The 27,651-nt window shown below is 34.8% G+C and overlaps 1 protein-coding gene and 1 long non-coding RNA gene across 5 annotated transcripts in view; one reads left to right on the forward strand and one right to left on the reverse strand.

Moving 5' to 3' along the window:
* Positions 1 to 116: 116 nt before the first annotated feature.
* On the forward strand, positions 117 to 15,357 carry LOC113468557. Its single transcript, XR_003392268.1, has 3 exons — positions 117 to 333; positions 13,593 to 13,813; positions 15,197 to 15,357. It is a non-coding gene; the product is annotated as an uncharacterized LOC113468557 (long non-coding RNA).
* LOC103511933 (trehalase) overlaps positions 3,446 to 27,651 on the reverse strand; it is a 32,072-nt gene continuing 7,866 nt past the window's right edge. The window contains exons 3-9 of one of the 4 annotated variants that reach the window (XM_008476684.3): positions 17,296 to 18,078; positions 16,618 to 16,751; positions 15,842 to 15,971; positions 14,758 to 14,938; positions 14,081 to 14,323; positions 13,633 to 13,788; positions 3,446 to 3,949 (exon numbers count right to left, since the gene is read on the reverse strand). In XM_008476684.3, the coding sequence (XP_008474906.1) occupies positions 3,860 to 3,949; positions 13,633 to 13,788; positions 14,081 to 14,323; positions 14,758 to 14,938; positions 15,842 to 15,971; positions 16,618 to 16,751; positions 17,296 to 18,078 (1,717 nt within the window). In that variant the 3' untranslated portion in view covers positions 3,446 to 3,859. Of the gene's footprint in view, positions 3,950 to 8,101; positions 9,120 to 13,526; positions 13,789 to 14,080; positions 14,324 to 14,757; positions 14,939 to 15,841; positions 15,972 to 16,617; positions 16,752 to 17,295; positions 18,079 to 27,651 lie in introns of those variants that run through there. The other 3 variants (XM_008476679.3, XM_008476685.2, XM_008476682.2) reach the window with 3 other exon arrangements.

Raw genomic sequence — 27,651 nt, forward strand, 5'->3', positions numbered from 1 at the left:
CTTGTGTGCAGTCTCAGATATTCATGATTTATCTCTGCAAAATCATACTTTTCCATAAGAGCTCCACTTTTCCTTCATTATTCACTGAGTTTTTACATCTTTGGATCTTTGGACGACCTTGTCAAGAATGCGGAAGGATCTCTGATTTTAAATCGGAAGGTTGTTGACCTTTTTGGAAGTTAACCTAACTTCCCCCGATGGACGGATCCAAAAATTTTACCCGCGTATGGACCTAACCTTTTTGAAAGTTTTATGGGCAGATTTGCCTAAGGCAACACAATCTTAAGGGTAGTTTTCATGGACAAGTTGTAACATGCAGTCATAACGAGCTAGGTAAGTACAATAATTTTGTCATGATACAATTTTAATTCATTGGAGTTGATCCCAGTGGACATGAAATTAAACCTATATACTATCTGGACATACCTATAGAGAGGTAGTATTGTAGTATAATAGTAGATACCTAGGTACAATCAGTTGTTAAGTGAAAGCCTGAGGTGAAAGCAAAACAATGTTGTTTTTCAACCAAAAGTAGGTATAATGTATTTTTTCTTTTTTTATTTTATCACCTAATAACTCGTTAACAGGTACATTTAGAGCAAAATATCAGAGAAAAATAAAATAAAAGTATAAGCAATTGTATAATGTTTGGTGTTTCACGAGAACGAACCCAATAAAAACGGAAACATCAAATACCTATCTTACTAGCTGACCGAGTATAGGTAATAAAATTATAGAACCTGATGACATGGCTAGTTAAATAATGTCACATATTCAGAGCTAGCCAAAATTTTCAATCAATATCATTCTATTTTCTCTTGAGATTTTAGTTGGAAGTTTTTATCTCTTTATTTCGTCAGTTAATTTATTCCAGGAAACGGGATTACCGAGAACTGTTTCTTTTAAGTCAAATACAGATATTCAAGTTATAATTTTGTTCACGTTATGAACGGAGCACAAAAATTCAAGTTGCTAATGCAGTAATGCCTGATTTCACAGCTTTGATGTCCAGGCCACACTTTGGATTAAACTTAAAACCATTGGATCAAGTCGAATCTGAAAGTGTTACCTCAGACATAAATATTCAAATACAGACTCTAGTACCTTAGTGATAGAGTGGCGGAAACAAAAGGCAGAAGAATAATGAGATACGAGATTGTCCATATAAATAAATATCTCTCAAAAATGGTCAAAAGTGCCTGTGAAATCGGGACTGAGTACAAACGTACTAAAAATTTATTAGAATAATATAATTACAAGTAGAGGTTGGTACGTATGCAAATTGTTCCACGTTCAAGTAATTTTATAATATGACACAAGTATTTACTTGACATACCTACTTAACCCTTCAAGTCCTGGCGTTACATATAATATGTAACACCGAACACGTGTCAGTAGATTTCGCCTCCACAGATGGCTAGACACTAGGTATACGTGTTGAAACTGATAAAATAGATTGTCAAGAAGATGCTCTTTTGTTCTGATTTAGTTTAGCAAAAATATTTAGAGAAGTATGTTTGTGCTTTTATATTAAAAAAAGAAAAAAAAAATCGAGGGAAAAATAGTTTTCGGTCTTCCTGGGTTAAGTAATAATAACCTTGTGCATAATACCTATGTATGTACGGATACAAGTACAAACAGATATAACTAGATAGGGGATTTTCTTATTAGACTTATAATTTATAAGCCATGGTAATAAAGTAATAATCTAAAAATAATAGTTCTATCCAATAGTACCTACGTACTTACAGAGGAAGATAATGTGCGAAAAATAAAATCGAAATAGGCAGTTCTCTAAACTAGACTTTGCTTTTATACCGTCATTGCATTCTTTGAACTCATCTTAGCATTCTTAGAGCCTTGTGTGGTTCTAGAGGGGAGGAAATGTCTATCTAAATAAATATACATATTTAAACGTATCTTGCCACAACCCACGTATACCTGAGTGAAGTACCTTAGCGTAATAAGATCACATTATAGTGCGTGGAAATAAAGAATAAAACGAGGACTCAAAGGTAATAAAATTGAAATTGAAATAAGCTTGTTAAAAAGGACAAAATGTACCCACGAAACGTCAAAGGAGGCATCAGAAGAAACAAGTCTACAAGTAAAGGCAGGGTAATAGCGATACATACGACTATTACATAACTGTAGGGTTATGTAATTTGTACATAACTATAGATTTCAATCAAGCTCAGTTCTTAACCAAAGCTGATTTGGATTTTTTTAGAGACTTTGTTTAAGCTTTTTTTAAGGTTGTTCCTCCTTTGTTACCCTAAGGAAAATACATAGAGAACTTAAAACAAAGGCACGCGATTTTAACTCTAGGTATCCTCAGCTGTGGTCTGAAATCCAATTTCGTGAGGTTAACTGTACAACGTGGTACTATTTCAGAAGCTAAAAATTAATAAAATCTGTTGTTCCAAGAACTTCGACCTAATCGAATAGCAGGTAACCCTTCATAAGGGAAATATTTACATTAAAGCTTCATAAGCTTGGTAATGAGGCATCTACTGAGTTAATTTACAATACATGCCCCAGGAACTTACTTTCTTGCAATTACACAGTGTAATTGTGAAATGAAATAAATAAAGATGAACCTATACAATAAATAATATAATTAAAAAAAAAAAAAAAAAAAAAAAAAAAAAGAGCTATTCATTCAAATAATTTAGAAGTTAACGAGCTTGAGAATCATAGAACATTTGGCCAATAAATTGGTTGGCATTTATATGTTATTAATTTCATGAAACTAATAAAAAATAAACGTCATTTTCACCTAAAAATAAACAACAAAATTCAGAGGCTTAAATACAACAATGGTAACAAAGGTCTATCAGCACTGGGGTTCAATGGCTTATGACCGGAGCTACACTATGAAATTAAAAATTCCTTTGGATTAACTTTAATTTCAGAGCATGGTCCCGGGCATTAATATTAAAATAATAAATAGGTACCTACTTTAAACTACCTAAAATAAAAAAGTTCACTATGAAAGCTAGTAAAAGAAATCAATTTATGAATTCTACTATTATATTCTTTTAAATATTTACTTAGCTATCTTGGGCCCGACTCAAATGACAAGAACCAAGTTGAGTGACAAGCGTTCATAGTTCATAAAAAAGTGGGGCCTTCATAAAATAAAAAGAAAAATTGACATTATTACTGATGTAAATAAATGAGGCCTTTTTAAACTGATGGCATACTAGGCCATACTGGTATTTTTCGGTGTGGCCAATATTTTAAGGTTTGAATTTTATGACATTGTATCATCGAAGCACGGGGAATTTCCCAAAATTTAATGATAATTTCCCTTGACCAAACATCAGCTTTGTAAATGCTTTGAATGAAATCTCTTTGAGATTTTTTTTTTTTTTTTTTTTTTTTTGGTTTTGAAGGGGGGAATTAAAACTCCTAGGGTTTTTTTCAAATCTCTTTGAGATTGAATACGGTGCTAATCGTGTTTAATAATGCAAGGTCTTTCTGATTCCATGTAAATAATTAAATTGTGTCATGGTATATTCTTAACATTTATTAAATGTCATTTAAGCTAATAGCACTTTGTGCAAGGCAAAATTTAAAGTCAACTAATCCCAATGTCCAAATGTCAACCAATGTCCAATATCTGATACATCTGGCATACGTCAGAGCATGCAGACATTTGAACGTGAATAAAACCTACATAAATGTAAATTTGAAAGATCTTTGGTACAAGAAGTTGAGATTCATGGCGCGCTATTCAAGTGGCTAGTAGACTAAAACTTTGAGCAGCTGGCTAGTAAAGAGAAGATGCAAGCCACGGCATGTACTTGGGAAGACAAGGAGATACCGGACGGAGGGTCAATCAAATGCCAAGTCCTTAAGTTCCATGTAACCACTGCATAATTTGGGACATAGCTGCCTTCGATCCGAGCCGTAAGCTTGATGCCTTCTCTTGTAAATAACAACACTGTAGAAAAGAATCAGACAAATAAACGTTAGAATAGCAAGTGAAGTCTACATTTATTAGAAGGTAATCGGGACACAGTTGAAAAATTGGTAATGCTCTTGTTTGCCACACAGAAGATTTCGCGTTCAATTCCCACCGCCAACTAAAAAAATTAGTCTTACATCGATCGCAATTATTTCAAGAGGTAACGTTCTTGTGTCTCGTTTTTACCTAGCTCCTAAATGGGAAGTATTGTATCTCTTCTCGCCCATCAGAGGGACATACTACAACACAGACTAAGGGTGTTTATTTACTGCTACCTACAAAATTGAACTTGATTATTGACTAAAATACATTGGGATGTCTATCATGCTAGCTTATTTTAAACATTTTCATTTTTAACCCAACAACTTACCAACAATTTTTACACGTACACAAAATCCCTCAAATAAGAAGAATCAATACATACCTTGTAATAGATTACAAACAAAGGGCTCCAAATATACAAAATAAAACACACGGAAAAATCTTATAGAATCCAAATTAAATGCCAATCAAAAAATGTACAAAGCATGCAGAAAACAACACTATAACTACGAGAATGTGTACGCAAAATATAAAGACATTGAGGGGGAAAACACGGGTAACATCACAGGAGTTAACGGTAAAACTTTTGGATGGTGTAGGTCTATCAGCTTACTCAGGAAAAAATTAGGTGTCTAAATATCTATGTGATTGAAAACTTCTTGATAGAACCGCTTACAAGTAGTATAAACTACAAGATTCGTTGATAAAATGGTTCATATTATCACGCAATATTTAGACAAAAAAAATACCATAAAAAGAAGTAACTTCATTTAACAAACCAACAATGAAAATAAATAAATACAAATAACACAAAAACAAAGCTCAAACACTTTTACTGTAATAGTAATTTTACAAAATATTTATTTATAGGAAATGATCAAAAAATATATCTGTATATGTAAAAAAAAAAAAAAAAAAAAAAAAAAAAAAAAAAATATTTTTTTTCTCTCAAAAAAAATATCGTTATATAAAAAAAAAAAAAAAAAAAAACAAAAAAATAATATAATTTCTATTCGTTGATCACATGTAAAGTAATGTAAAGATTTATAGACAAAACATGAAGGTGAGATGTTACTCATTCATCTGAATGAAAAAGAAAAGAAAAACAAAGTTTCTTTCCATGTTTCCTCTCAGATTAACAAGCAAACAATAATCTAAAACAATACAATACATCCTATAGCTCCCCTATGAGGGGCAATAGTGACTTGGACACAGAATACGAAGAGTATTATCCACAGTCTCTAATATCACACTCAGCTCATATCTAACAAACTCTGGTTTAATTTAATTTCTTTAATAATACATATGTAATGATAATCAAGTTAGTTGAGTTATTATTCACAACTACATTTTCTTCTGCACTGAACATTCTCATCACCTTCTGATCTCCTAGGCTTGTCCAAAGCTTTCGGCGAACGGTGTGACAAATGAAAATATGCAGGCAAGAAAATGAGACCGAAATCAGGGGAATAATCAAGGACGTAATCTAGAAAAAAATATTAAGTAGGAAATCTTGCCAAGTATTTCTCAGAATATCTACTGAAAACATGGCGATAATGATAACATAATACTTCGATGAAATTCATATGAATCGGTTCTGATATATCCAAATGGATTTCATAAATTATTAGATATTCATTTTTATAATAAGCTATCGTGGATTGATTTTATGAGTAGGTATATCCTAGAGTGACTGTCTTGAATATGTCTTCTCCTCTGACTTCATAAAAACCATGGGATTATTCATTTTGAAAACTATCCGAATTCAAATTTTAAAAGGATCAAAAATAACATGAAAGCATATACAGTTAATTTTGTGGCTTTAAAAATACGTTGAATGGATGTACCAAACTGATATGAACGTCGCTGGGAGAAGGGGAGGATCTGGTGACTGGTGACTATAGCTATTGCTGTGAACTAAACACCAAAAGCAACTTACACCATAGGTATGCAAATTTGACTTCGATTTCAATAATTACTTTGAATAAATTAACAATAAATAAAAAATCAAGCAAAAAATAGAGCCACACTTCTAAATTAATTTAAAATTAAACACAATAAAAAAGGTAAGCAAGGTAAAAAATATTTTCAATAATGTTGAACTTAAAGTAATGTTGAACCAATCAATAATGTTTGATTGACTTGAGGTAACTGGCTCTGTCACGCGATCTCAATTAAATCAAAATAGTTTTTCTGATATTTGACCGATTTTTGTGTAACTAATTTTGATCAAAAGCTCTAATTTCTATGAGTTTTATAAAAATACACTCAAAATTTTAATTCCCGTTTTTAATATTTTAAATTAAATTAAAAATAATTAGTTGTTCGAAGTGCGATAAGTATAGACAAACCCGTAGAATAGCTTACAGGGTGCAGTGAATTCTCAATAGCTATTGTATGAAGTGCATGTACCTATTGTGTGTTTTTTTTTTTTTTATTAAGTGTTTATTTCCTGAAGTGTGTTTCATTGAGACAATCAGTATAAATATTACATAACGTAAAATGAAATATATCCATAAAGGAAAAACGTACATTTTCAATAACCCTTTAAAGAAAGGAAACTTGTATTTCAAATGCTTAAATCAGAAATGTAATGCAGCAATAACATTAAAAAAGTTTCCAATAAACAAGAAAGAGTTCGGATATAGTGTCATTTGTGAAAATGGAATGCATATTGCATCATGTAATAGACTTAGTTTAAGTAATACTAATAGTGACAACAGTAAAACTAATAATAGTGACCAAAGTAATAATAGCAGTAAAACAAACTCCAAGATCAATAAAATTAGTTCAAATACTGACATAAACAAAGTTTCAATAGCCAATACCAGGGCAGTAATAACAAACACAGTAACTCCAAATAATAAACCAACAACAAGTAACAATATTTCTAACAAAACTACTGTAGAAGTAATAGAATCAACCGATATAAACAAACAGAATAAAACTACTTATGATGACAATAACCTATTGCCCTATAATCAATCTATTTTATCTATGGGAACACCTGCTTGTAACGATAACCAGGGCAGTAATAACAAACACAGTAACTCCAAATAATAAACCGATAACAAGTAACAATATTTCTAACAAAACTACTGTAGAAGTAATAGAATCAGCCGATATAACCAAACAGAATAAAACTACTTATGATGACAATAACCTATTGCCCTATAATCAATCTATTTTATCTATGGGAACACCTGCTTGTAACGATTTAACTCAGGATAATTCTACTTTCAATGGAATTACTCCTCATAGACCTGTGATAACAATAGAAGAGCTCAGAAATCAAATTCATTGTCTTGCACAAGAGATAATTAATAAACAAATTCTAATCGATGAATTAACTGAAAAATCTAGGAAAGATGATCAGGAACTTGCAAACAAACAAAACCAAATTGACAGACTAATGGAAAAATCAAAAGGTGATGAAAAAGACATGAAAGATATGATTGAGACTATCAGGCTACTAGAAAAAACCAGTGAATGTGCTAATCAATCTCAGTGTTCTAACAAACCATCCAAACATACAAGAAGAAGAATGAATAGGAAGAAAAGAAAAACAGTTGAATCCCAGACTCAAAATCAAACAGTTAATGATATCAACAATGTCAATACTGCGGCTCCAGAGACACGAAGGAATTGTGTTGTAATTGGTGACAGTCAAACTCGTAACCTGAGGAATATTCTCGACAAACACTCTGACGAATACAACTTCAAATCCTATGTGTCACTGGTGGCAATTTCACCAAAGTTTTGAATGATGGATTCAAGTGTTGGAAAGCTGAACTGGAAAACAAGGATGAAAACAAAACCCACAAGAATTGATGGAACACAAAACAACAAAATGTATTTATTTAAAAGGGCTCTTCATAATAATTATCTATCCGTATAGATACTATGGAAGCACACCTTTTAAACTCTAGCATACCAATAAGAAAAAGCTATAAAAAATAAATATTTTAAAAAATAATCACAAAGACAAAGTAAATTAAATAAAAAACAGACACGTCTCAAAATAAATTAAATAAAATAAAAATCCGCATTCAATGCTAAAGGTATCATTTAAAAACGACAAATCAAGGACAGATCTTTTTAAATATAAAAAAAATGTAGATTCAATACAATACGATATAAACACCAAATTAAATTAACGAATCAATTTCATATTGATTGATATGAAATGAAACTTTGATCTCGTATTTGTTCGTATTATAAAAGCATATCTAAGCTACAATACTATTCATCTTTATTAGTAATAAACTACAAAGTCTCAGTGAAAATGCTTGATGTGATTGAGTGAAAATTGACTCCAATTTCACCTAAATAAAATGGAAGTGTAAACCCAATTCATTCCGATTTGCATGGCTACTGAGAACGATTTACAAACGTTAAGAATAAGCCAACATGTCTGCACTTCTCAATAATTGTCAGGTGATAACGATTCAATTCTACTTTGCAAGCTACAACTATTACATCAAACATTACTGCTGAGGTTATTATGCTTAGACAGCATGGCAAAAGATCTATGTACAAAATTTTGGTAAAGTTCACAGCTTAATGATAATTATCTAGAAGGAACTAAACAAAAAATATATTTCTCATTATCCTAAAAAACAAACTCTTATCTGTCCCTGTATATTATATTTCAAACATAACCTAATGGTATTTACGTGTACATAAAAGCCACCTACTTATACACTGATTGAAATTAATATTCATAGCTTATGTTTATAGCAACAGGACATGCGGGTTCGACTCGTGTCCAGGTCTAAATTTTGATACCCCGAGAGGAGTTCAGCCTCGTAAGGACGATTGAGGAGCTACCTGTATATTTTTAGCAGTGGTGGGATTTCAACTTACTGGTAGAGGCACTATAGCCCGGTCTCTATTTAAAGATAAAAAAAAAACATAGAGAAATATATGAGTAGGTGGCCATTTATGTGGTGAATATCACTTCATTTTCACATGAGTTACTCTGCTATAGTGCACACAAAATAAATAGCTTTGAGTGGTGATTTGCATAGCAAAGAAAGAAAAAGAAACAAAGGAAAAAGTCAATCCAAATCACATCAGATCAGATTAGGGCATTTAAAGAATTCTGCAACAGACAAAACAGAACAAGGGTTGTGATTAATAAACTGAAATGTACCTACTCAGGAAGGACAAAATTAAATTTCCATGGACACAATAAATTTCTTCACAATTTAACAAATGAACAAGATAAGATTTAAAGTCCTAATCCTAATATTACAAATCACAAAAGGAATTCTTGTTTGTAAAAGTGTCACGAATTCAAACACATTTCCTCATAAACACATTTTGACGAGATGAACAATGATAGACGCTGACAGAAGATAGTAGACAGGTTTCACACCAGGGGCCTAGGTACACAGAAAATTATTCTACAGATAATAATGTTACTTAAACATAGACAACAAGAAAAGAAAGATATTACAGATGTTAACAGATACTAAACACAAGTGGTCGTAAACGTACTCCAATATCTCCTATAACATAAGAAAAGTATATTGAACTTCAACATGTTGGATGAAGCTTTACGAATATATTTGGTTTGTTTGGTGTACGTATATGATCTACAATCTACATAATTATATGATGATGTAGCCAATGTAGCGCCTAGAAATGACACTGTACTGATTCTACTTACATTGAAGATTTAATACCTCATATTTTGTACTTGATTTTCATTGAATATTATTAGTGTTTTCAAGATTACACAGATTTATAGAAACACTTTTATTCTCCTTGTGTTTAAACCAGGACATTTCTCCTAAATTACGTACATATTATGCCCCCGCTCACATTAATTGAACCAATTTTTTGTAACAATATCGAGATTTTTTATTCTATTTAATTATTGTTTTACACATTCACATGTAAATTTTGTGCATCAGGTTGACTCGAACTCGAGACCTCTAGATTACAAGATCATTATTTGAGAACACAATTTGTCCAATATATCTCTTCAAAGATAACAATGGCACGGCTCTCCTGTGTTTTTCATTTCTCAGAGACTTACGTGAGGTTTCCAGTCAGGCTTTGGTGTTACTCCTCAGAACTCTTTCTGTACGTCACAGATGAAGCCTGTACAATAGATTTGATTGGTATGCAACCAGATTATTTAGGGAACTTTCTCCGAGAGCTGGAAAATTAATGCCATGCCGCCCCATACTTTAAAATTGTTTAGGTAAAAAAGCAAGTTGCAGACCGCAGTGATGTTTTTTCCAAATTATGTGAATGCAAAAAATAGCCATGTGAATGAACCTCTGCGTCAAATTTCCCCAATTTGAATGTTAGTAGAAAAACTATAGGTACCAAAAGAGTTAATAATGTAGTTTATCAAGTATTCTTATGAAAATATTAAGTATTGTGGCTGTGTGAGGTTTATAAAGCGACCAGTCAGTCATCCAAGATCCTTAGCTTAAATTTGTACCTATTTAAAAGTGACAGTGGAATGTGGAAGTAAGTAGATAGTGCTTTGTTTAGACTTTAAAGCATTCGGAAGGTTTAGATAGACCGGGAAGATAAAATTTTGGTGATGTTTTATCAATCAAAAGCTCACATGAGAATATAAGCTTATTTTCAAATGAACATTTCTAGGCACTGTCGAAAAATAGAGCCGAAGAGCTCTGTTAATAGGAATGCATCATGAAGAAAGGTGCAATTGAGCAGTCAATTTGACAATATGATAGAAAATGTAATGTCAAGTTTTCATATGAGAAGTTGATATTCATATAAAACTCCAGGGCCCTGTTCCACGAAACTACTTTGTACTTTACAATTTTCATATACCCAGAACATTCTAAAAAGAGGCCACGCCACGTGACTTATTTTTAGCCAATGTGAATTACGAAAATTGTCAAATACAAAGTTTATACCATAAATTTATCAAAATAGTAATCAACAGATAAGCAAATCTTGCAGTAGCTGTGAATAAGGTCCTTCCACGCTATGTTGAATCTTAGCCCGGGCCGCGGGCAGTACCTACTGTTTGAGAGGCAGTACCTACTGTTTAAGATACAGTTAATAAATTTTGTTGTTCAGCGTTTCGTAATATAGCGTGGATGGAACTTACTTAAAGGCCTTTGCTTTTACATGATTCATTGATTCACCCAATGTTAAAGTTCTACTTATGATTGTCTTCCATAACCTTTTTCACAAGCCAAGAAACAACCAGCCCGAACCATCTAACTACGAACATGTGGGTAACATGAATATTTAGCTGTTAGAGGATTCAACTGAGCTCACACTATTATTTTAAAGAAGAATTAAGTTTACATAAAGGAACAAGGATGCAAAAGGAAAAGAGGAAACGACGGACAATATTAGTTTCAATGGTTTATATATATATATATAATTATTATTTTTTTTTTCTTTAGGATTTTAGAAATGAGTGAAATAGTTTTGCCTTCAAGAATACGTTTGAGTTGAATCCTCCAACTTACTTTACTTGTATTGCTAGTTTCGTGTTACTCAGTCTGTCAGAAGATATGAAATTTACTTAAATGAACATGCCAATTTCATTAACTAACTAGCCTAACTGTCAGAAGACATGAAATCTACTTAAATCCATAAGTGTAATAAAAACTGAGGTTTGAGGTTTTACACTAGCGCAGCGACACGAAACTATCAATTCAGGTTCCCCAAAATCAGCCCAGTATCTTTACTGTAACATTAAATTCCTTCGACCTGGAGCAAATTCCACAAAGCAATCTCATGAATATCCTAATCGAAAGATTTTCATTCATGAAGATTTTTGGTAGGCTTGATATATAATAGTACCGTCTTTATGTATAATATAAGTAACTAGAGGTAAATAAAGTTACAATCCAAATAAGGAATGAGAAAATGGAAGGAACTTTTCTAGGACAGCTTTACGTAACTTTGTGGAATTCGAAAAAAGTTGCCAAAAAAACTGTAAATGGTACCTGGCCTCCAAGAAAGTGCAAGTTACAATACACAAACAGAATGCATTTTGGATGTTCTATAGGTGAAAATATAATTTCGGCCAGTAAAGGTCTTCCTTTCGAACAATTTTTGTACGTTACAAGGTAAAACGACATGTATTTTTCAAGATTTTGTTACATTTCCGGGAAAGTTAATTTCCCGGGCCCGGGACTAGATATGAGGATTTACCAGAAAGTTGTAACTTGCACTTTGGAGCCCTGGTGAATGATTTTCAACATGCACATTCCAAATATTTCATGCTCTCTCATCCTTAATACTAACAATGTTATAGGAATTCTGACATGTGTTGAACAAGACAAGGGCAATTTTGAATGTGAACCAATAGAATTTTGACTGGAAATAATGTACTTGATTGATCAAGCAAAATGAAGCTATTTCATAGTGATAAAATGTAACGATTAGGCAGATTGTCTATTTATCTTTTTGTACCACGAATACTTTTGAACGTGAGATCGATTTGAGTGAAATTTGATATGGACTGTTCTTAGCAAGTGAAATAAAACAATTAACTACCAGATAACTTCCTTATATTACAGCAAAAAATATGGAAGCATTGATCCAAGAAAAACTCAAAGAGATTTCAATGTATTGATTTCTCTGGAAAGGCGTTTGTCGCCTATTTTACACAACATCTTTCTGTTTATTCACTCTTGATACTGACCTTCAACTTCTGGCTCAAATGTATTGTTCAACTTTGTCAGTAGAGGTGTAGCTTAAGATGAAAAATAAGGCGGTCAGTGCTGAGGGCATGTTTGACCGTCAAACCCTTAATCTTCTTCTCCTTCCTATTTAAAAAATAGGGTCGGCGTAAACCCTTAATACTTTAAATAATTCTGAGCCGCAGATATATGCTTGAACCATAACCAAGTTTGTCCATTTTCCGAACAAGTGGACAGATCATTTATTTATACCGCTCGAATAGGACTAAAAAGTCCGTTTATCCCAGCAATGGGCTCTTGTTATTACTGTGAGTAAATTCTCAAAGCTCATTTTCCTATATTGGAGGAACCTTCCATACCTCGGCTGAGATTGAACCTACGCCCTCCTGTTTACCGGGCGAACGTCATAACCACTACTGAGACAATCTAGGACATACTGTATTGTTGACTATATTTTTATCTCACAAGACAAAGCCTATTTTCCTTGTAGTGTCACAACCGATTATCCATAAGAATCCTGGACGGAAAGAGCAGTCTAGGATTGTTACGAAGTTACAGTACCGAGATGGTATTTTCATATCTCCCTCAAAAAAATCTAGTTTCATATCTCCCTCAAAATAGTCCTCAAAGAGTTATCCCTGATTACGGAACGACTCTATTCGAATACAGATAACTCTATCCGTGCTTACGGATAACTCAGGTATGATTCCACAAGAAAAATACGCGTACACACAAGCTACACCTCTACACGACAGAATTTCATGCCAGAGCGGGGTGTTGACATCCCCCTCCCTCTTTTTTTTAAGGGAGAAGGGAGCGTTTTAGCGGCAGCGGGGGGCAGGCAACTTAATACTAACCTCACCCAATTATTCCCGCAGCTAAAGTGACAGTTATCGCTAAAAGCCCCGTAAATATTTGTGCAGGGGTGGAGAACGAGTGGGTCGCAGCTCCTCTTGCTCCTACCTGGGGAGCCGGTAAGTCGACGAATTTGTCCTCCAGACTGAGTCGGTCCGAAAACTTGTCCAGGAGTTCCATGATGACGCCGTTCGTCCAGCCGAAGCCCAGTTGAATCTCGTACTCACCCCCTCCCCCGTGTCCTCCTGGTACTGTGGCGTCGTACTGCAAAACGAATTGCCCCCGTCAGGTTAGTGTTGGTTTAAATTTAAGTACATGAATGTTGTATATGAGTTAACATACAATAATGTTCTTTTAATAGCGCCGCAGGCCTTTCTTTTAATTTTGCCTGCGGCCTTTCTTTGTCTCATCAGTCTTGTGGTTTTTATTTATGAAAAAATCCCAAATCTCGCGGTACACAGCTTGAGAAGCACTGCTATAAAGGGCGAGAAAGTGAGTTTAAAGTTTATACTCACTTTGTGGCCCCCGGCCTTAGCGGAGAGAGGGTTTATCTTACCTTTTCATACATGGCATGCGTTTCATTGAACGCCTTGAAGTTGGCCCGCACCCACCGCTCCGTCATTTCATACGCTAGGTCCTGTGCCCACTTATCATTTGTACTATGCAGGCCCATGATCATAATGTACTGCAGGGGAGGCCAGGCGTTAGGGTAGTCCCACTGCTCACCGCTGTGCTCTAGGGTGGTCGGGATGCCCCCTAGGTTGACCATGATTTGGGTCTTCTCGAGGTATTTCATCACCTGGGAAAATGAAAACGGAAATATTACAACTTTGAAAATAATAATAATAATAATAAATAATGAATTCTCGAAATCGAACACCCCCAAATTTGTACTCCTTTTTCGATTGTAAATACTTCCACGGGTTACTTTCTGATATTCTCGTGTTGACAAAGCACCTACATGGGAAGTATTGTGTCTCTTCTCGACCATCTGATGAGGGACACACTACGGGATGGGCATGCTACGACACAGACCACAGGCGTCTAATGTAGCATTTGTTACAGTGCTACGAAATAAAAACGGCAGATTATGTTCGCGGATTTGCCGATTATGTTCGCGGATTTCGCGATTATGTTCGCGGATTTCGCGATTATGTTCGCGGAAAAAAAAAAAAAAAAAAACTCTTTAGTACTATGTGATCCGTATTTAATAATATGGTTCCTCTTTCTTACCTTGGAGATGTAATGTTCTGTATCAGACTGGTTGTAGCAGCCTGTCCACAGCGGAGATAGGTTACTGGGGTAGAAGTAATCTCGCTTGATCTCATTGCTGATGTCGTAGTCCAGCCACACCCCCACCTCGTCATGCCATAGCACCTTGGTCACAGCCTCCAACCATTCCTTGGCTACATTGCTGCAAAAGATAACAGTGTGCAGAATTAATAAATGAAACCAATATTTCAGGAAAAGAAAAGGAAACCTTAGTGAATTTCAGGAAAATAGCAAACTCCTTGGCCGAATAAGTATCACCTACTTTAAAACCAATATTTCAGGAAAAGAAAAGGAAACCTTAGTGAATTTCAGGAAAATAGCAAACTCCTTGGCCGAATAAGTATCACGCTACTTTTGCCACAGTAGCTTTATTGTCTTTTTTTTTGTACTTGGATTTCAGGGTGCACTTGTGATTACATATTTCGGCTGCTCTTCAAACCTGCACCCTCTTGCTAACTCAAATACAATACTCCAGGTAAGATCACTTAAAGTTACATCAGCCTCACAAATATTGTTTCGTTGATTTTATAATCTTCCTCTTGAATAAGGAGGAAGAAGGGTGAAAAAGAGTGACTGTTGAGATTTATATTAGGAAATGATAGAGATACTGACAGACAGATAAGAAGTACAGGGCGAAGTAAAAGAAGATGATAGATAATCAACTCGTCATTTACCTGTAGTGCAATGATTTGTTTCCTTGACCTAACGTATTATACTACTTTTGCCACAGTAGCTTTATTGTCTTTTTTTGTACTTGGATTTCAGGGTGCACTTGTGATTACATATTTCGGCTGCTCTTCAAACCTGCACCCTCTTGGTAACTCAAATACAATACTCCAGGTAAGATCACTTAAAGTTACATCAGCCTCACTAATATTGTTTCGTTGATTTTATAATCTTCCTCTTGAATAAGGAGGAAGAAGGGTGGAAAAGAGTGACTGTTGAGATTTATATTAGGAAATGATAGAGATACTGACAGATAGATAAGAAGTAACAAGACAGGGCGAAGTAAAAGAAGATGATAGATAATCAACTCGTCATTTACCTGTAGTGCAATGATTTGTTTCCTTGACCTAACGTATTATAGAACTGTGATAGCAAGTCTGCATTCCAATAGATGATTGCGTTCAAGTCTACAGGTACTATCGATCTCGCCTTCAAATTCGTTAGGTTTCCTGGAAAAAACAAACGGTAGGAAATGAAGCGCGAACAGTCGCATAAAGGAAACACGATCCAATCAGAACCTCTTTTTCCGCATTTCATTTTCATTGTCCTCTATATTCCAACAGTTGACTGCACTAGCACTCAGCGAGACAAGAAAGTACAAGATTAGTTCAATAAGGTACAGCAAGATAACCTTCAAATCTACAACTATTACAAGATCACTTGAGAATATACACGCTAATTCTGTTTCATTTCAATATCACTACTTTGTCTACTCGTAGCATTCGGTGTCAGATATCTTTGCAACTATTACAAGATCACTTGAGAATATACACGCTAATTCTGTTTCATTTCAATATCACTACTTTGTCTACTCGTAGCATTCGGTGTCTGATTGTTGTCTACTTTACTCACAACACTAAATAGATTTTGATTTTTCTCAAGACCTACTTGATATTTGGATTTTCTTAACAGTTGTGACATGGTTGACCTACGACATTATACGGGTATTCAGTAAGAGGTGTTATGTGGAAAACAGCAATTTGGATATGCGGTTTTCCCCAGACCATTTTGGTCTACCAAACAGTTATGGTAGATTTTCCTCGAAAAGGAAAATTACTACTGCAACCTTTTTTTTATGACCTTCTCCGGACTTACCCTTGTTGGTTCCATTGAGAACAAACCAGCGACTAGAGAAATCCCAACCAGATTCTGCAGCAGACTTGAGTTCAGAATAATGTGCCTCTTTCTCTACCTCAGAGCGGAATATCTGAGCACTAGTAACATCTTCTCTGCAACACAAAGCACAATACTAAGTCTTCCGCCCACCGCCACCATCAGCATTCTTTGGTGCCAATTTACTATGGACTACCACCCTTCGTTTATCCCGCCCAAAAATTCCTTACAAATTTTGTGTGTTTTTTATTATTATTATTATTATTATTATTATTATTATTATTATTATTATTATTATTATTATTATTATTATTATTATTATTATTATTATTATTATTATTATTATTATTATTATTATTATTATTATTATTATTATTATTATTATTATTATTATTATTATTATTATTATTATTATTATTATTATTATTATTATTATTATTATTATTATTATTATTATTATTATTATTATTATTATTATTATTATTATTATTATTATTATTATTATTATTATTATTATTATTATTATTATTATTATTATTATTATTATTATTATTCATAGGCTGAAGAGGTCATGTTAATTTTATAAGTACAGATATTCTCCCTTGTCTTCTCCCCCATTAGTAATAGGTCAATTTGTCGTTGTTTGGTTAATAAAATTACCTGTATGATTCCGGCCTTGGGCCCGAAGAGAATTCTTTGAATTGACACAAGTTGTAAAACTGTCCATCCTTTTCAACTTTGGTTGTTCGGTTGTTCATCCAAAACAGAAATTCTTTCTCCAGGGTGTCAATACTCTCGTTGAGAAACTGCAAATCATTGGTGGCATCAATGTAGGACTTTACCATGGGGATGAGTAGTGGGGGTTGAGATCTCATAGCATAGTACACTCTGCCACCGTTAGGAATAAACCCGTACTCTTCTACTATCGACAGGAAATTCCCCAGCATGCCTTTCACAGTATGGAACATTTCAGATAGGATCAGACCTCTGATTATCCAATACGAATCCCAGTAGTAGAATTCTCTGAATCTACCGCCTGGTACTATAACAGGATGAGGTACATAGATGATGGAGTACTGATCTTGATGCAACCGTACGTCATCTTTCATCTTCCTACCTAGGAATTTCCATAGAGCGTTTAATTGACTAGCCCACTCTTGAAAATTTTTATCCTTAATTTTACTAAGAAATCGTGGAGATTCCACCCAATCGGACGGCGACCAGTCTTCAAACTCACTACCTGCTTCATCAAACGTTTCATTAACGAATTGTTCTAATTCAGACCTGGATGGTCGGTTTTCCGTTTGGTTCATGAGTTCATTAAACATTCGCCATGTTGTATCGGGTGTGTGTTTTAGTTTCATGTCTACAAATGTTTTCGAGTCGGGAAACAGTGAAGCCATCTGAACTGCATGTAACAAGGGACCGTAACAGTAAATGTCGCTGTAACAGACAAAATAAAGAATACTGTCAGGAAAGATATTAATACACAGTACTCACACAACTGAACATTTAGTTTTATGATGAAATATCCGATCTTTATTTGTGCATGAACTCGGTTTTAGACTAGCAAAAGCACGAGGAGAGCATTTCATTTTCAAATCTATTCACACGTGAAGTTCAGATAAAGTTTTGAACTTCAACTTCAAAGCGGAAAACCGAGTAGGAAAATGACACGGTATGACGGTTTGGTTCCTCGCTAGATAACAAAGTTTTATCTAGCAAACATTCGAATAACAGAGTTCAAGTCATTTGTTTCTATGGTTTAAGTTCAAATGAAAGTAATTCTATTTCCCTTATATGAGACATCAGCAAAACGGTTAAAATTGACCACATTTGTATGGACACTGCTCAATACAATAGGAGCCCTTAGGGAGAAGCTCTATGAAGCAGGTGAAGTTTTATCTAGCAAACATTCGAATAACAGAGTTCAAGTCATTTGTTTCTATGGTTTAAGTTCAAATGAAAGTAATTTTATTTCCCTTATATGAGAAATCAGCAAAACGGTTAAAATCGACCACATTTGTATGGACACTGCTCAATACAATAGGAGCCCTTAGGGAGAAGCTCTATGAAGCAGGTTACTGACTCGAAAAGTTATGCAAATTATAAATTTTGCACGGTCATCAATGGCTCTAAGAAAAATCAGGTGATGCCAACCCTCCGTAATGCAAAGTCATCCATAGGTAAAACGTAACTATTATGATTCTTGTAGATTCTTGAATAACGAGCAGCTTGGTATGTTTCCTTGGTTATTGTTATTAGCATAGATAGAAAAGTTTTATTGCTCAGTAGCATTCCAATACGTACATATTACGCCTCACTTACTGTATGAAGTTTTCTTTTATTGCATTAAATTGTAAAAAGAAGAAGAAAAAATGACAGAAAATATAATAAATGAGCAATAAAAATATTATTCTAATAGCCAATAAAATTGTATTTTTCAGTTGTTCTGTGTCTGATGATTACGTTCAAAGTAAGCTGTTTAAACAATAGGATGGCCAGCCTAGTTAGCTTAGTTGGCAGTGCGTCTGTCTTGTAAGCGCTAGGCCGCGGGTTCGATTCCCGTTGGGGGCGGATTTTATCCTGATGGGATAATGTTCGTTCTCGGAACGGCTGGCTTTCTCCGATCCTGTCTTCCTTCTCTCTTCGATTTCGGGACGATAAGACCATAGCAGTTACAGTTCCCTCTGTCAAACCTCTTAAAATAATAATAATACCTCAAGACCTACTTGAGATTTGGATTTTCTTAACAGTTGTGACATGGTTGACCTACGACATTATATTCAGTAAGAGGTGTTATGTGGAAAACAGCAATTTTGATATGCGGTTTTCTCCAGACTTTTAACTGTTTGGTAGATTTTCCTCGAAAAGGAAAATTACTACTGCAACCTTTTTTTTATGACCTTCTCCGGACTTACCCTTGTTGGTTCCATTGAGAAAAAAAACAATAGGATGACTGCATTTCGACAGTCTAAATCTAAATAAAGCACCACCACTCTCTAGATGTTGAAGCCCCACTCATCAAGTGTGGTTCTGTCTCGTTGAAGAAATCCTGATTTTGCAGTATCCTATACATAGGCTTGCCAAACGTCCCGAATTGGCCGGGACAGTCCCGAATTTCAGGGGGTGTCCCGGCGTCCCGTTCAGTTTTTTCCATTGAGAACAAACCAGCGACTAGAGAAATCCCAACCAGATTCTGCAGCAGACTTGAGTTCAGAATAATGTGCCTCTTTCTCTACCTCAGAGCGGAATATCTGAGCACTAGTAACATCTTCTCTGCAACACAAAGCACAATACTAAGTCTTCCGCCCACCGCCACCATCAGCATTCTTTGGTGCCAATTTACTATGGACTACCACCCTTCGTTTATCCCGCCCAAAAATTCCTTACAAATTTTGTGTGTTTTTTATTATTATTATTATTATTATTATTATTATATTTTTGTTCCAGAAAAAATTCGGGACACGTTTTTTAACTTTAAAATTAGGTACCTCTATAAATCAGAATTTGTTCTTAACTTGTTTTTGCTGAATTGTTCGCAAAAAGTTGTTTATTCTGCTGTGATATGTGATGATGATGATGACGTCTTGGTGAGTCAACATGTGTTATATCGTGACAATATTGCTCTGTCGTAGTTAGTACATATTGCAAAACGACTTCATTTTTAAGCCAGAATTGTAGTTTTTTGAATTTATTGATTTTTAACTATCTAAACTCAGAACCTAGATATTTCAAAATTACTATGCACCCATATCTCTTGTACAAATAAGCATAGAGTATTCAGTGTTCACTTTTATAAATGGTATACTACAAAAGTTTGCTCTGGAAGCATAATTGGATCACAGCCAAATATTTCTTCTATCCGAGATCTCCTTGTTTTGCACTTTTGTCTACTAATATTTATTTGTTGCTAGTGAAAACCCAATTTGTCACCCAGGGCTTGTATTTTGATCAAGTTTCTATGGCAGAACAATTCCAACTTCTGAAAATGAGATTACTATGTCAACCCGCATCTAGTCAATTCCAATTATTTTTACTATTGGAAGATGTGTAGATGACATTATTTTCCATCAGCAATGTTGTACGTTACATAGCTAAGTAAGTTATACCATCATGTGACTATGTGATTTTCTACTGGTAATAAAATCCACTAATACTGAGAAGTAGTGGATCGTGGGTGTAGCACTATGAGTAGATCAGTGGATCTACTAACTGTATCGCAAAATAATATATGCGATGAGAATTGAAGAAACATATTCAGGGTGGTAGTTCAAGTTAAAAAAAAAAAAAAAAAACACTGCTAAGTATTCACGTTTTTGTAAACATAACATCATCACAGCTATATTAAGGAACGATTTCAGTAACTTTTTTCTAGAAAGAAAATATTAATAAATAGATTTAGCATAATGCGAGATCTTGTTCTAAGTTGACAAATAAAGTTGTATCTCTGTAGAAAACAAATTTACTGGCAGCAAACCAACCAATCGAATACGAGATATTATTTTATTTAATATGTATTTAAATTTGTCAAATAAGACTACATGATTAAGCCTTTTTTGCTTTCCTCATTTTATTTGGCTTGAAATTTGGTGGTGGACTAAATAGAACAGTCCACCCGGTACAAAGACTGTGGTTAGGTATGATACACGATGAGTCATACAGTATGTGAGGTGCAAGGATTCAGGAAATGTGAGGTCTTCATATAAGGCACTCGACATACACTCCAACTCGACTTGAATTTGCCAGAGAGCTTTGACATTACAAACAATGGGAACGAGCCAAAACGATCCACGAGTACCCCCATTTACCATTATTATTATTGTCATTAAAAAAAAAAAAAACAAGCAAGGTCAAGTAGTGTTTAAAACCTATAGAAATAAAATAGAAGATCTTATTTTTTTAGACTACTGAATACAGGGGCTTGATAGTCTAATAGGACTTTATTTGGATTTAAACCAATTATCTGGGGATATCTCCAGATCCGGAGTTCACCGCTCTAGTTACGTATTACACTACGGAGGTTGGTACCATACAGAAAACTCACAGTCGAGGGAGTGAAACATTGACTACTAAGCTTCTAGGCTAGACAATAAAATCATCCAACACCTTCTTCAAGCAGATAGCAAATAGCCATTTAAAACATTCCACAGTAAAGATTCCTTAGGTGCTAGCACAGCGAGCACAATTAAATTATTTATTGAAACTGTGCAAATTGCTTTATTGGCCTTGGAGTGGGCACAAAAACGTAATTTACTTCCAGGAATGAAATCTACTTCGTACAAAAAATTAATGAACGCCGAGAAGGCAAGGGGTTAATTTTTTCTAACGGGAAAGGTCAAACAAGGGAATTTCGCGCGATCCCACTCGCGGACGGCACAAGAGAACTTGTTTCAATTAAATTTCATCATTAGTAGTTCCAATTTCTAATTTAACAATTTCACACCGCTATTATCTCATAGGATCCTCGTTAAATGACTGTGTCAAAAACAAGGTAGGAACTACGGGTAGGTACTGGGATCTGTCAGTCAGTCCTTAATGATCAGAGGTTAGAGGACAGACAACAGCCAAACAAATAAATGATTTTGTCCTCACATTAAGTTTGTCAAGATTCATGCAATTTCAAATGAGTTTCACTCAAACTAGAGTTGTCTTAACCTGATTCAAAATGGTCTTTGTTTTAAATTGGTTCAAAAAGGCTGCTATTTATCATCAGCCCTCAGATAGCCAAAGGCCTGAGGGCAACTAAACCAAAAGGTTGCGTGACTTCGAAGTCCAAGCTAAAACTTTGGAGACTGGTCTTCAGAGTTTATGTAAACTTGATTACAAAAAAGTTCATTTACAAGATCATAATACATATAAATAGGTAGGTAACGAGACTTCTTTTGCCAAGAGGAAATTATGTTTTCTTCTTGATGAAGTTGCCTTTAATTTAGAAGATTAAATTATTTGCATAATACTGGCATTATAGTGTCTCGCTTCTACAGGGTGGCACACAACTCAAGTTATATTTTGGATTATATTGCATTGAATGATTTTATAATAGCATAGTAGTTACCTCTTTATTGACATCAAAATTACCTGTTCGAATCTTGTATTTCAACTGACAAAATTAATAGAAAATAGAAAGTAAAAAGTGTTAAATTAAAACATTTTGACAACTTAGGAGGTTAAGCTGCTCTATCTAAGAGAGCAGATCTTGTCAATACAAAGTTTAACTTATCCGAACATGAACATCATCGTACAAATTCTGATAATAATGATTCCTTACAATTTTATTAAACACTTCGTCACCAGATGATAATATTATGTATGAGTAAATGAAAACGTTATGTGTACTTAGTGTATCACTGTGTCTTGCAGATTTTACATGTATTGTTCACAGTGAACCTATGACGTGAACTTAAATATTTATACAAATTCTGATAATATGATTCCTTACAATTTTATTACACTTCGTCACCAGATGATAATATTATGTATGAGTAAATGACAACGTTATGTGTACTTAGTGTATCACTGTGTCTTGCAGATTTTACATGTATTGTTCACAGTGAACCTATGACGTGAACTTAAATATTTGCTCAAACAATTTCATAAGATGACGTTGACGTTGTACCTCCGAACAAGCCGTTCAGTTCTCAGCTAAAAAAACTCGGTTTCCTGCAATTTGCTGATTTCGTGGAAATTAAAAGACCTTGAGCGTCATTTATCTTCTCATCACTTGGCAGAATATTCATTACTCCGCCGGCCTCCTGAGCTTCAACCTGGCAACTTCTGCTCTGAGGTATGATGTGAGTCTTAATTCACGAAATAATTATGTATAGAAAATATTTTGTTGCTCTTTCTTCTCCAAATTTGCACATCCTCTTATAAATGGGATCTAATCCAGGTACCTCTGGTGAAATTTCGTGAACGACGGATGGTGTATGGGCGGGCCCTATCGGACAGCTTTGACGTGTAAACATTTCTGAAAATTAAACCTTTTCCTTTATTCCCTAAAATAAATGAAACTCACAAAATTGTGAACACCGATGTCTTGCCTATAGTGATAGTCTGATACACAAAAGAATGTAAACCGAACCCAAGAACCCCTAAGTCCAAGTCCAGTAGATTGACCACTAAACACGTCTACAAGTAACCCGGTATAATGGTCAAGACAATTTAAAACTCTTCATTCAATGATTGTGTTTTATCAATTGCAATCTTCAGATTTTTCTTCTTGATTCTTGACACAGTTCTGATTTTAATTTGTTTACTTTTTTCCTCGCTCAATTCCAATCACACTCGCGATGTTGTCATGTTCTGTATGAACAGTGAGCAGCTTGTATTCCGTGCTCTGTACTCCTGCTCCTGCTGCTGCATTCATTGAGTAGTACACAAGCAGCCTTGTAGCTTGATTGGTAGTAGGAGAAATTCATAAATCAAATATTTTCCCAAACACGGAGTATATACAAATTCCGAGATACAAAATATACCTAATCGTCCTAATCAAATGGTACATGGAAAAACAGGAAAAAGTACCTACATGAAAACGACGTAGATGATAGTATTAGGTACAATGTACATACAAGAACGGGAACAGAAATAGGTAAAAGAAGAAAGGGAATCCGGTCAGAGAGAAGGAAAATGGACTGTGCTCGTATTCGTTCAAAGGACATTTTCTTGGTACACCTCTTAAATTAACAACTTCCAGAAAGACCCAGAAAACGAAAAGAGAAAGGCGGTTCTTTAAGGGTGGACAAGACACGGCAGTACACCTATTAGCTACAGTCTTCAGTTAGCGAGTTAGTATGGTAGTTATAAGTTCAATTTCCTTTATATTGCATTTCTCATGATTTAACATCACTTATTTTCAAATTAGTGAAGTGGATTGAGATATAAAGCTGTTTCCACACATAGTCGACGCCGTCGATCGACGAGGTTAACCTATGTTGTCGAGGCAGTGTACGGTTTCAGATGGCGTCGACTATTTGTGGACACAGCTTAAGAGATAATCAAATCATGATCAACACTTTGTTCTGAACTAACGAAATAATCGGTGTACCTACAATTGGCTCTCAGACGTTGCCTTAGTTACAGTACTTAACTGCACCTCAATCTGCCGTGATTTGTGGACGATTTAGAAGGAAAAACTTCAAACTAGAAATGTTGAAAAGGAGTTTTTTGCAATGTCGAAAAATCTGAACAAAAGAAATCGACCAGAGTCTGTACTTGCATGCCATGTCTTTTTTTTCCATTCATGTAATCATGTACGGGGCGTCACTTCGAAAACATGACGTTCGCGCGCCTCCCAGCACGCTCGATACATTTCCTATCATTACTGCTTTTGTTAATTTACGTTTCAAGTACTATTTAGACACGTTTTTTACGGATTGAATACAAAACTAATTTGGATTTTCAGCTTAATTATACAACAAAGTTGAACGGATGCGTATGAAACACGTCTAGACTTTGCAAAATATTTTGCTAGACAATATCACACTAATCTATCTGAATAGTGTGCTGATTACTTCAGGGTTGAAACCTTTCAACGTTCATTAAAAATTCATAAATCAAATATTTTCCCAAACACGGAGTATATACAAATTCCGAGATACAAAATATACCTAATCAAATGGTACATGGAAAAACAGGAAAAAGTACCTACATGAAAACGACGTAGATGATAGTATTAGGTACAATGTACATACAAGAACGGGAACAGAAATAGGTAAAAGAAGAAAGGGAATCCGGTCAGAGAGAAGGAAAATGGACTGTGCTCGTATTCGTTCAAAGGACATTTTCTTGGTACACCTCTTAAATTAACAACTTCACCTCTTAAATTACCAACTTCCAGAAAGACCCAGAAAACGAAAAGAGAAAGGCGGTTCTCTAAGGGTGGACAAGACACGGCAGTACACCTATTAGCTACAGTCTTCAGTTAGCGAGTTAGTATGGTAGTTATAAGTTCAATTTCCTTTCAATGAGACCTTGAAATCGGACTGCAGGTAGCAAGTTTGCTACTTCAAGGTCTTCTCCCTATACTCTGCATAATATACCCTGGCCTGTGAACCGAACCCATCAATAAACATGGAACTCGGTAGTATGACAACTTCTGAACAAAAATTGAATCCTGAGACAGACTCATTTTGCTTCGAGTCATATTATAAAAGTGGCTCTGGTAACCTTTGTTAACTCCCATGTAAAAGTAAGTATGGAAAGCAGAAAGGGTTATGTCTTCCTTTTTTTTTCAATTGTATCCCTGTCTGTTGTCAAAGCGTATGGCTAGCTGTTGAAAATCTATTATAGGTCTTTTTTTTTTTCAAAGTCATTGTATACCTCAGATCTCGCTGAAACTCGATCTGTATGGCCATTAAAACGTCAAAATTCGACCCGCTTGCTCAATTGTATCCCTGTCTGTTGTCAAAGCGTAGGTATGGCTAGCTGTTGAAAATCTATTATAGGTCTTTTTTTTTTCAAAGTCATTGTATACCTCAGATCTCGCTGAAACTCGATCTGTATGGCCATTAAAACGTCAAAATTCGACCCGCTTGCCCTATGTAATGACAGTTCGAACTGTTTTGTACACGAGTATAGCGAATTCCACTTTCCATTTCTACGAAAACATCTCGCCACTGCAACGTCCAGTGGCCCGGTGGCTTCCTTTGTAATATGGCAATTAATAGAGTACTCGTGCCAAGATTTGGTCACACACATAATATGAATGATTATTGTGTTCACATGATAAATTTATCACAACCCCTCCCTCCGACAACTTACAGAGAAAAAAACGTACACGAATCGAAAATAGAAAATGAAAAAATGTGTGTCGTCATGAAAAGAAGGTGTTTCTGAACAGAGTACATTGTGAATTGTGACACCTTTCGACCACATCACGGGACCTGGCATTCTAGCCAGCTAGCCAGCTATTACGTTATCAGAACACGTAGGTGGACAGAGGGAATCGGATGATCATAGAGAAGAGAAGAGAGAAAAAAAATCTTCCAACCACTAATGAGTTAAAAGAAGGTTCGTGCTTTAAAGTCAAGGCAAGAATTGCAATCTTACCAATTTAAGAGGAGCGAGGTTTCAGACAGAAAACAAAATTTTCTGGAGCTTCAAGTTCGATAATTTTCTAAAGAAAACTTTGCTCAATTAGTCTTGGTTCTAGATCGTTCTTTCAGAGGTGTTTAATTATAATTATACTTTCTATTTTTAAACATCAGTCTCGCCATGAATGCAAAAGATAATGAAGTGAATGATTTACTGGTAGCACAATGGTCCAATCCCACCCAAGCATGGGTCGCAGTGACCTCTATTCCATTATCAACCTGGCTTGGACTTTTTAGAACAAAAGTTATCAGGGCAACGTATAAAGTTTATCTTGTACCTACAACTTTTTTTATCTTTGTGGTTTCAGATGAAATGTTTCTCGTGTTAATTAAAACAAAATAAATGATTGTAACGAGCACGTGACCGTAAGATTTTATAATAAGACCAATCTACGAAATATAGGTACATCCGCTCTAATTATACTTACTGATAGCTATAATTTATTATGCATCGCTAAGTAAAATCCGATGATATGGACCACGGACCACTATCAGCACTTTTCTGGCTAGTAAACAAGAGGTCATAAAATCGAGCCCATCCTACGCAATAAAATTATCAATAATTGGAACCAAGAAGATGATTTTATAATAGCATAGTAGTTTGTCATGGTTACCTCTTTATTGACATCAAAATTACCTGCTAGAATCTTGTATTTCAACTAACAAAATTAATAGAAAAAAAAGTGTTAAATTAGAACATTTTGACAACTTAGGAGGTTAAGCTGCTCTATCTAAGAGAGCAGATCTTGTCAATACAAAGTTTAACTTATCCGAACATGAACATCAAGTACTATTTAGACACGTTTTTTACGGATTGAATACAAAACTAATTTGGATTTTCAGCTTAATTATACAACAAAGTTGAACGGATGCGTATGAAACACGTCTAGACTTTGCAAAATATTTTGCTAGACAATATCAC

Source organism: Diaphorina citri, unplaced genomic scaffold, assembly GCF_000475195.1.
Source record: "Diaphorina citri unplaced genomic scaffold, Diaci psyllid genome assembly version 1.1 scaffold772, whole genome shotgun sequence".
Lineage (NCBI taxonomy): Eukaryota > Metazoa > Arthropoda > Insecta > Hemiptera > Psyllidae > Diaphorina > Diaphorina citri.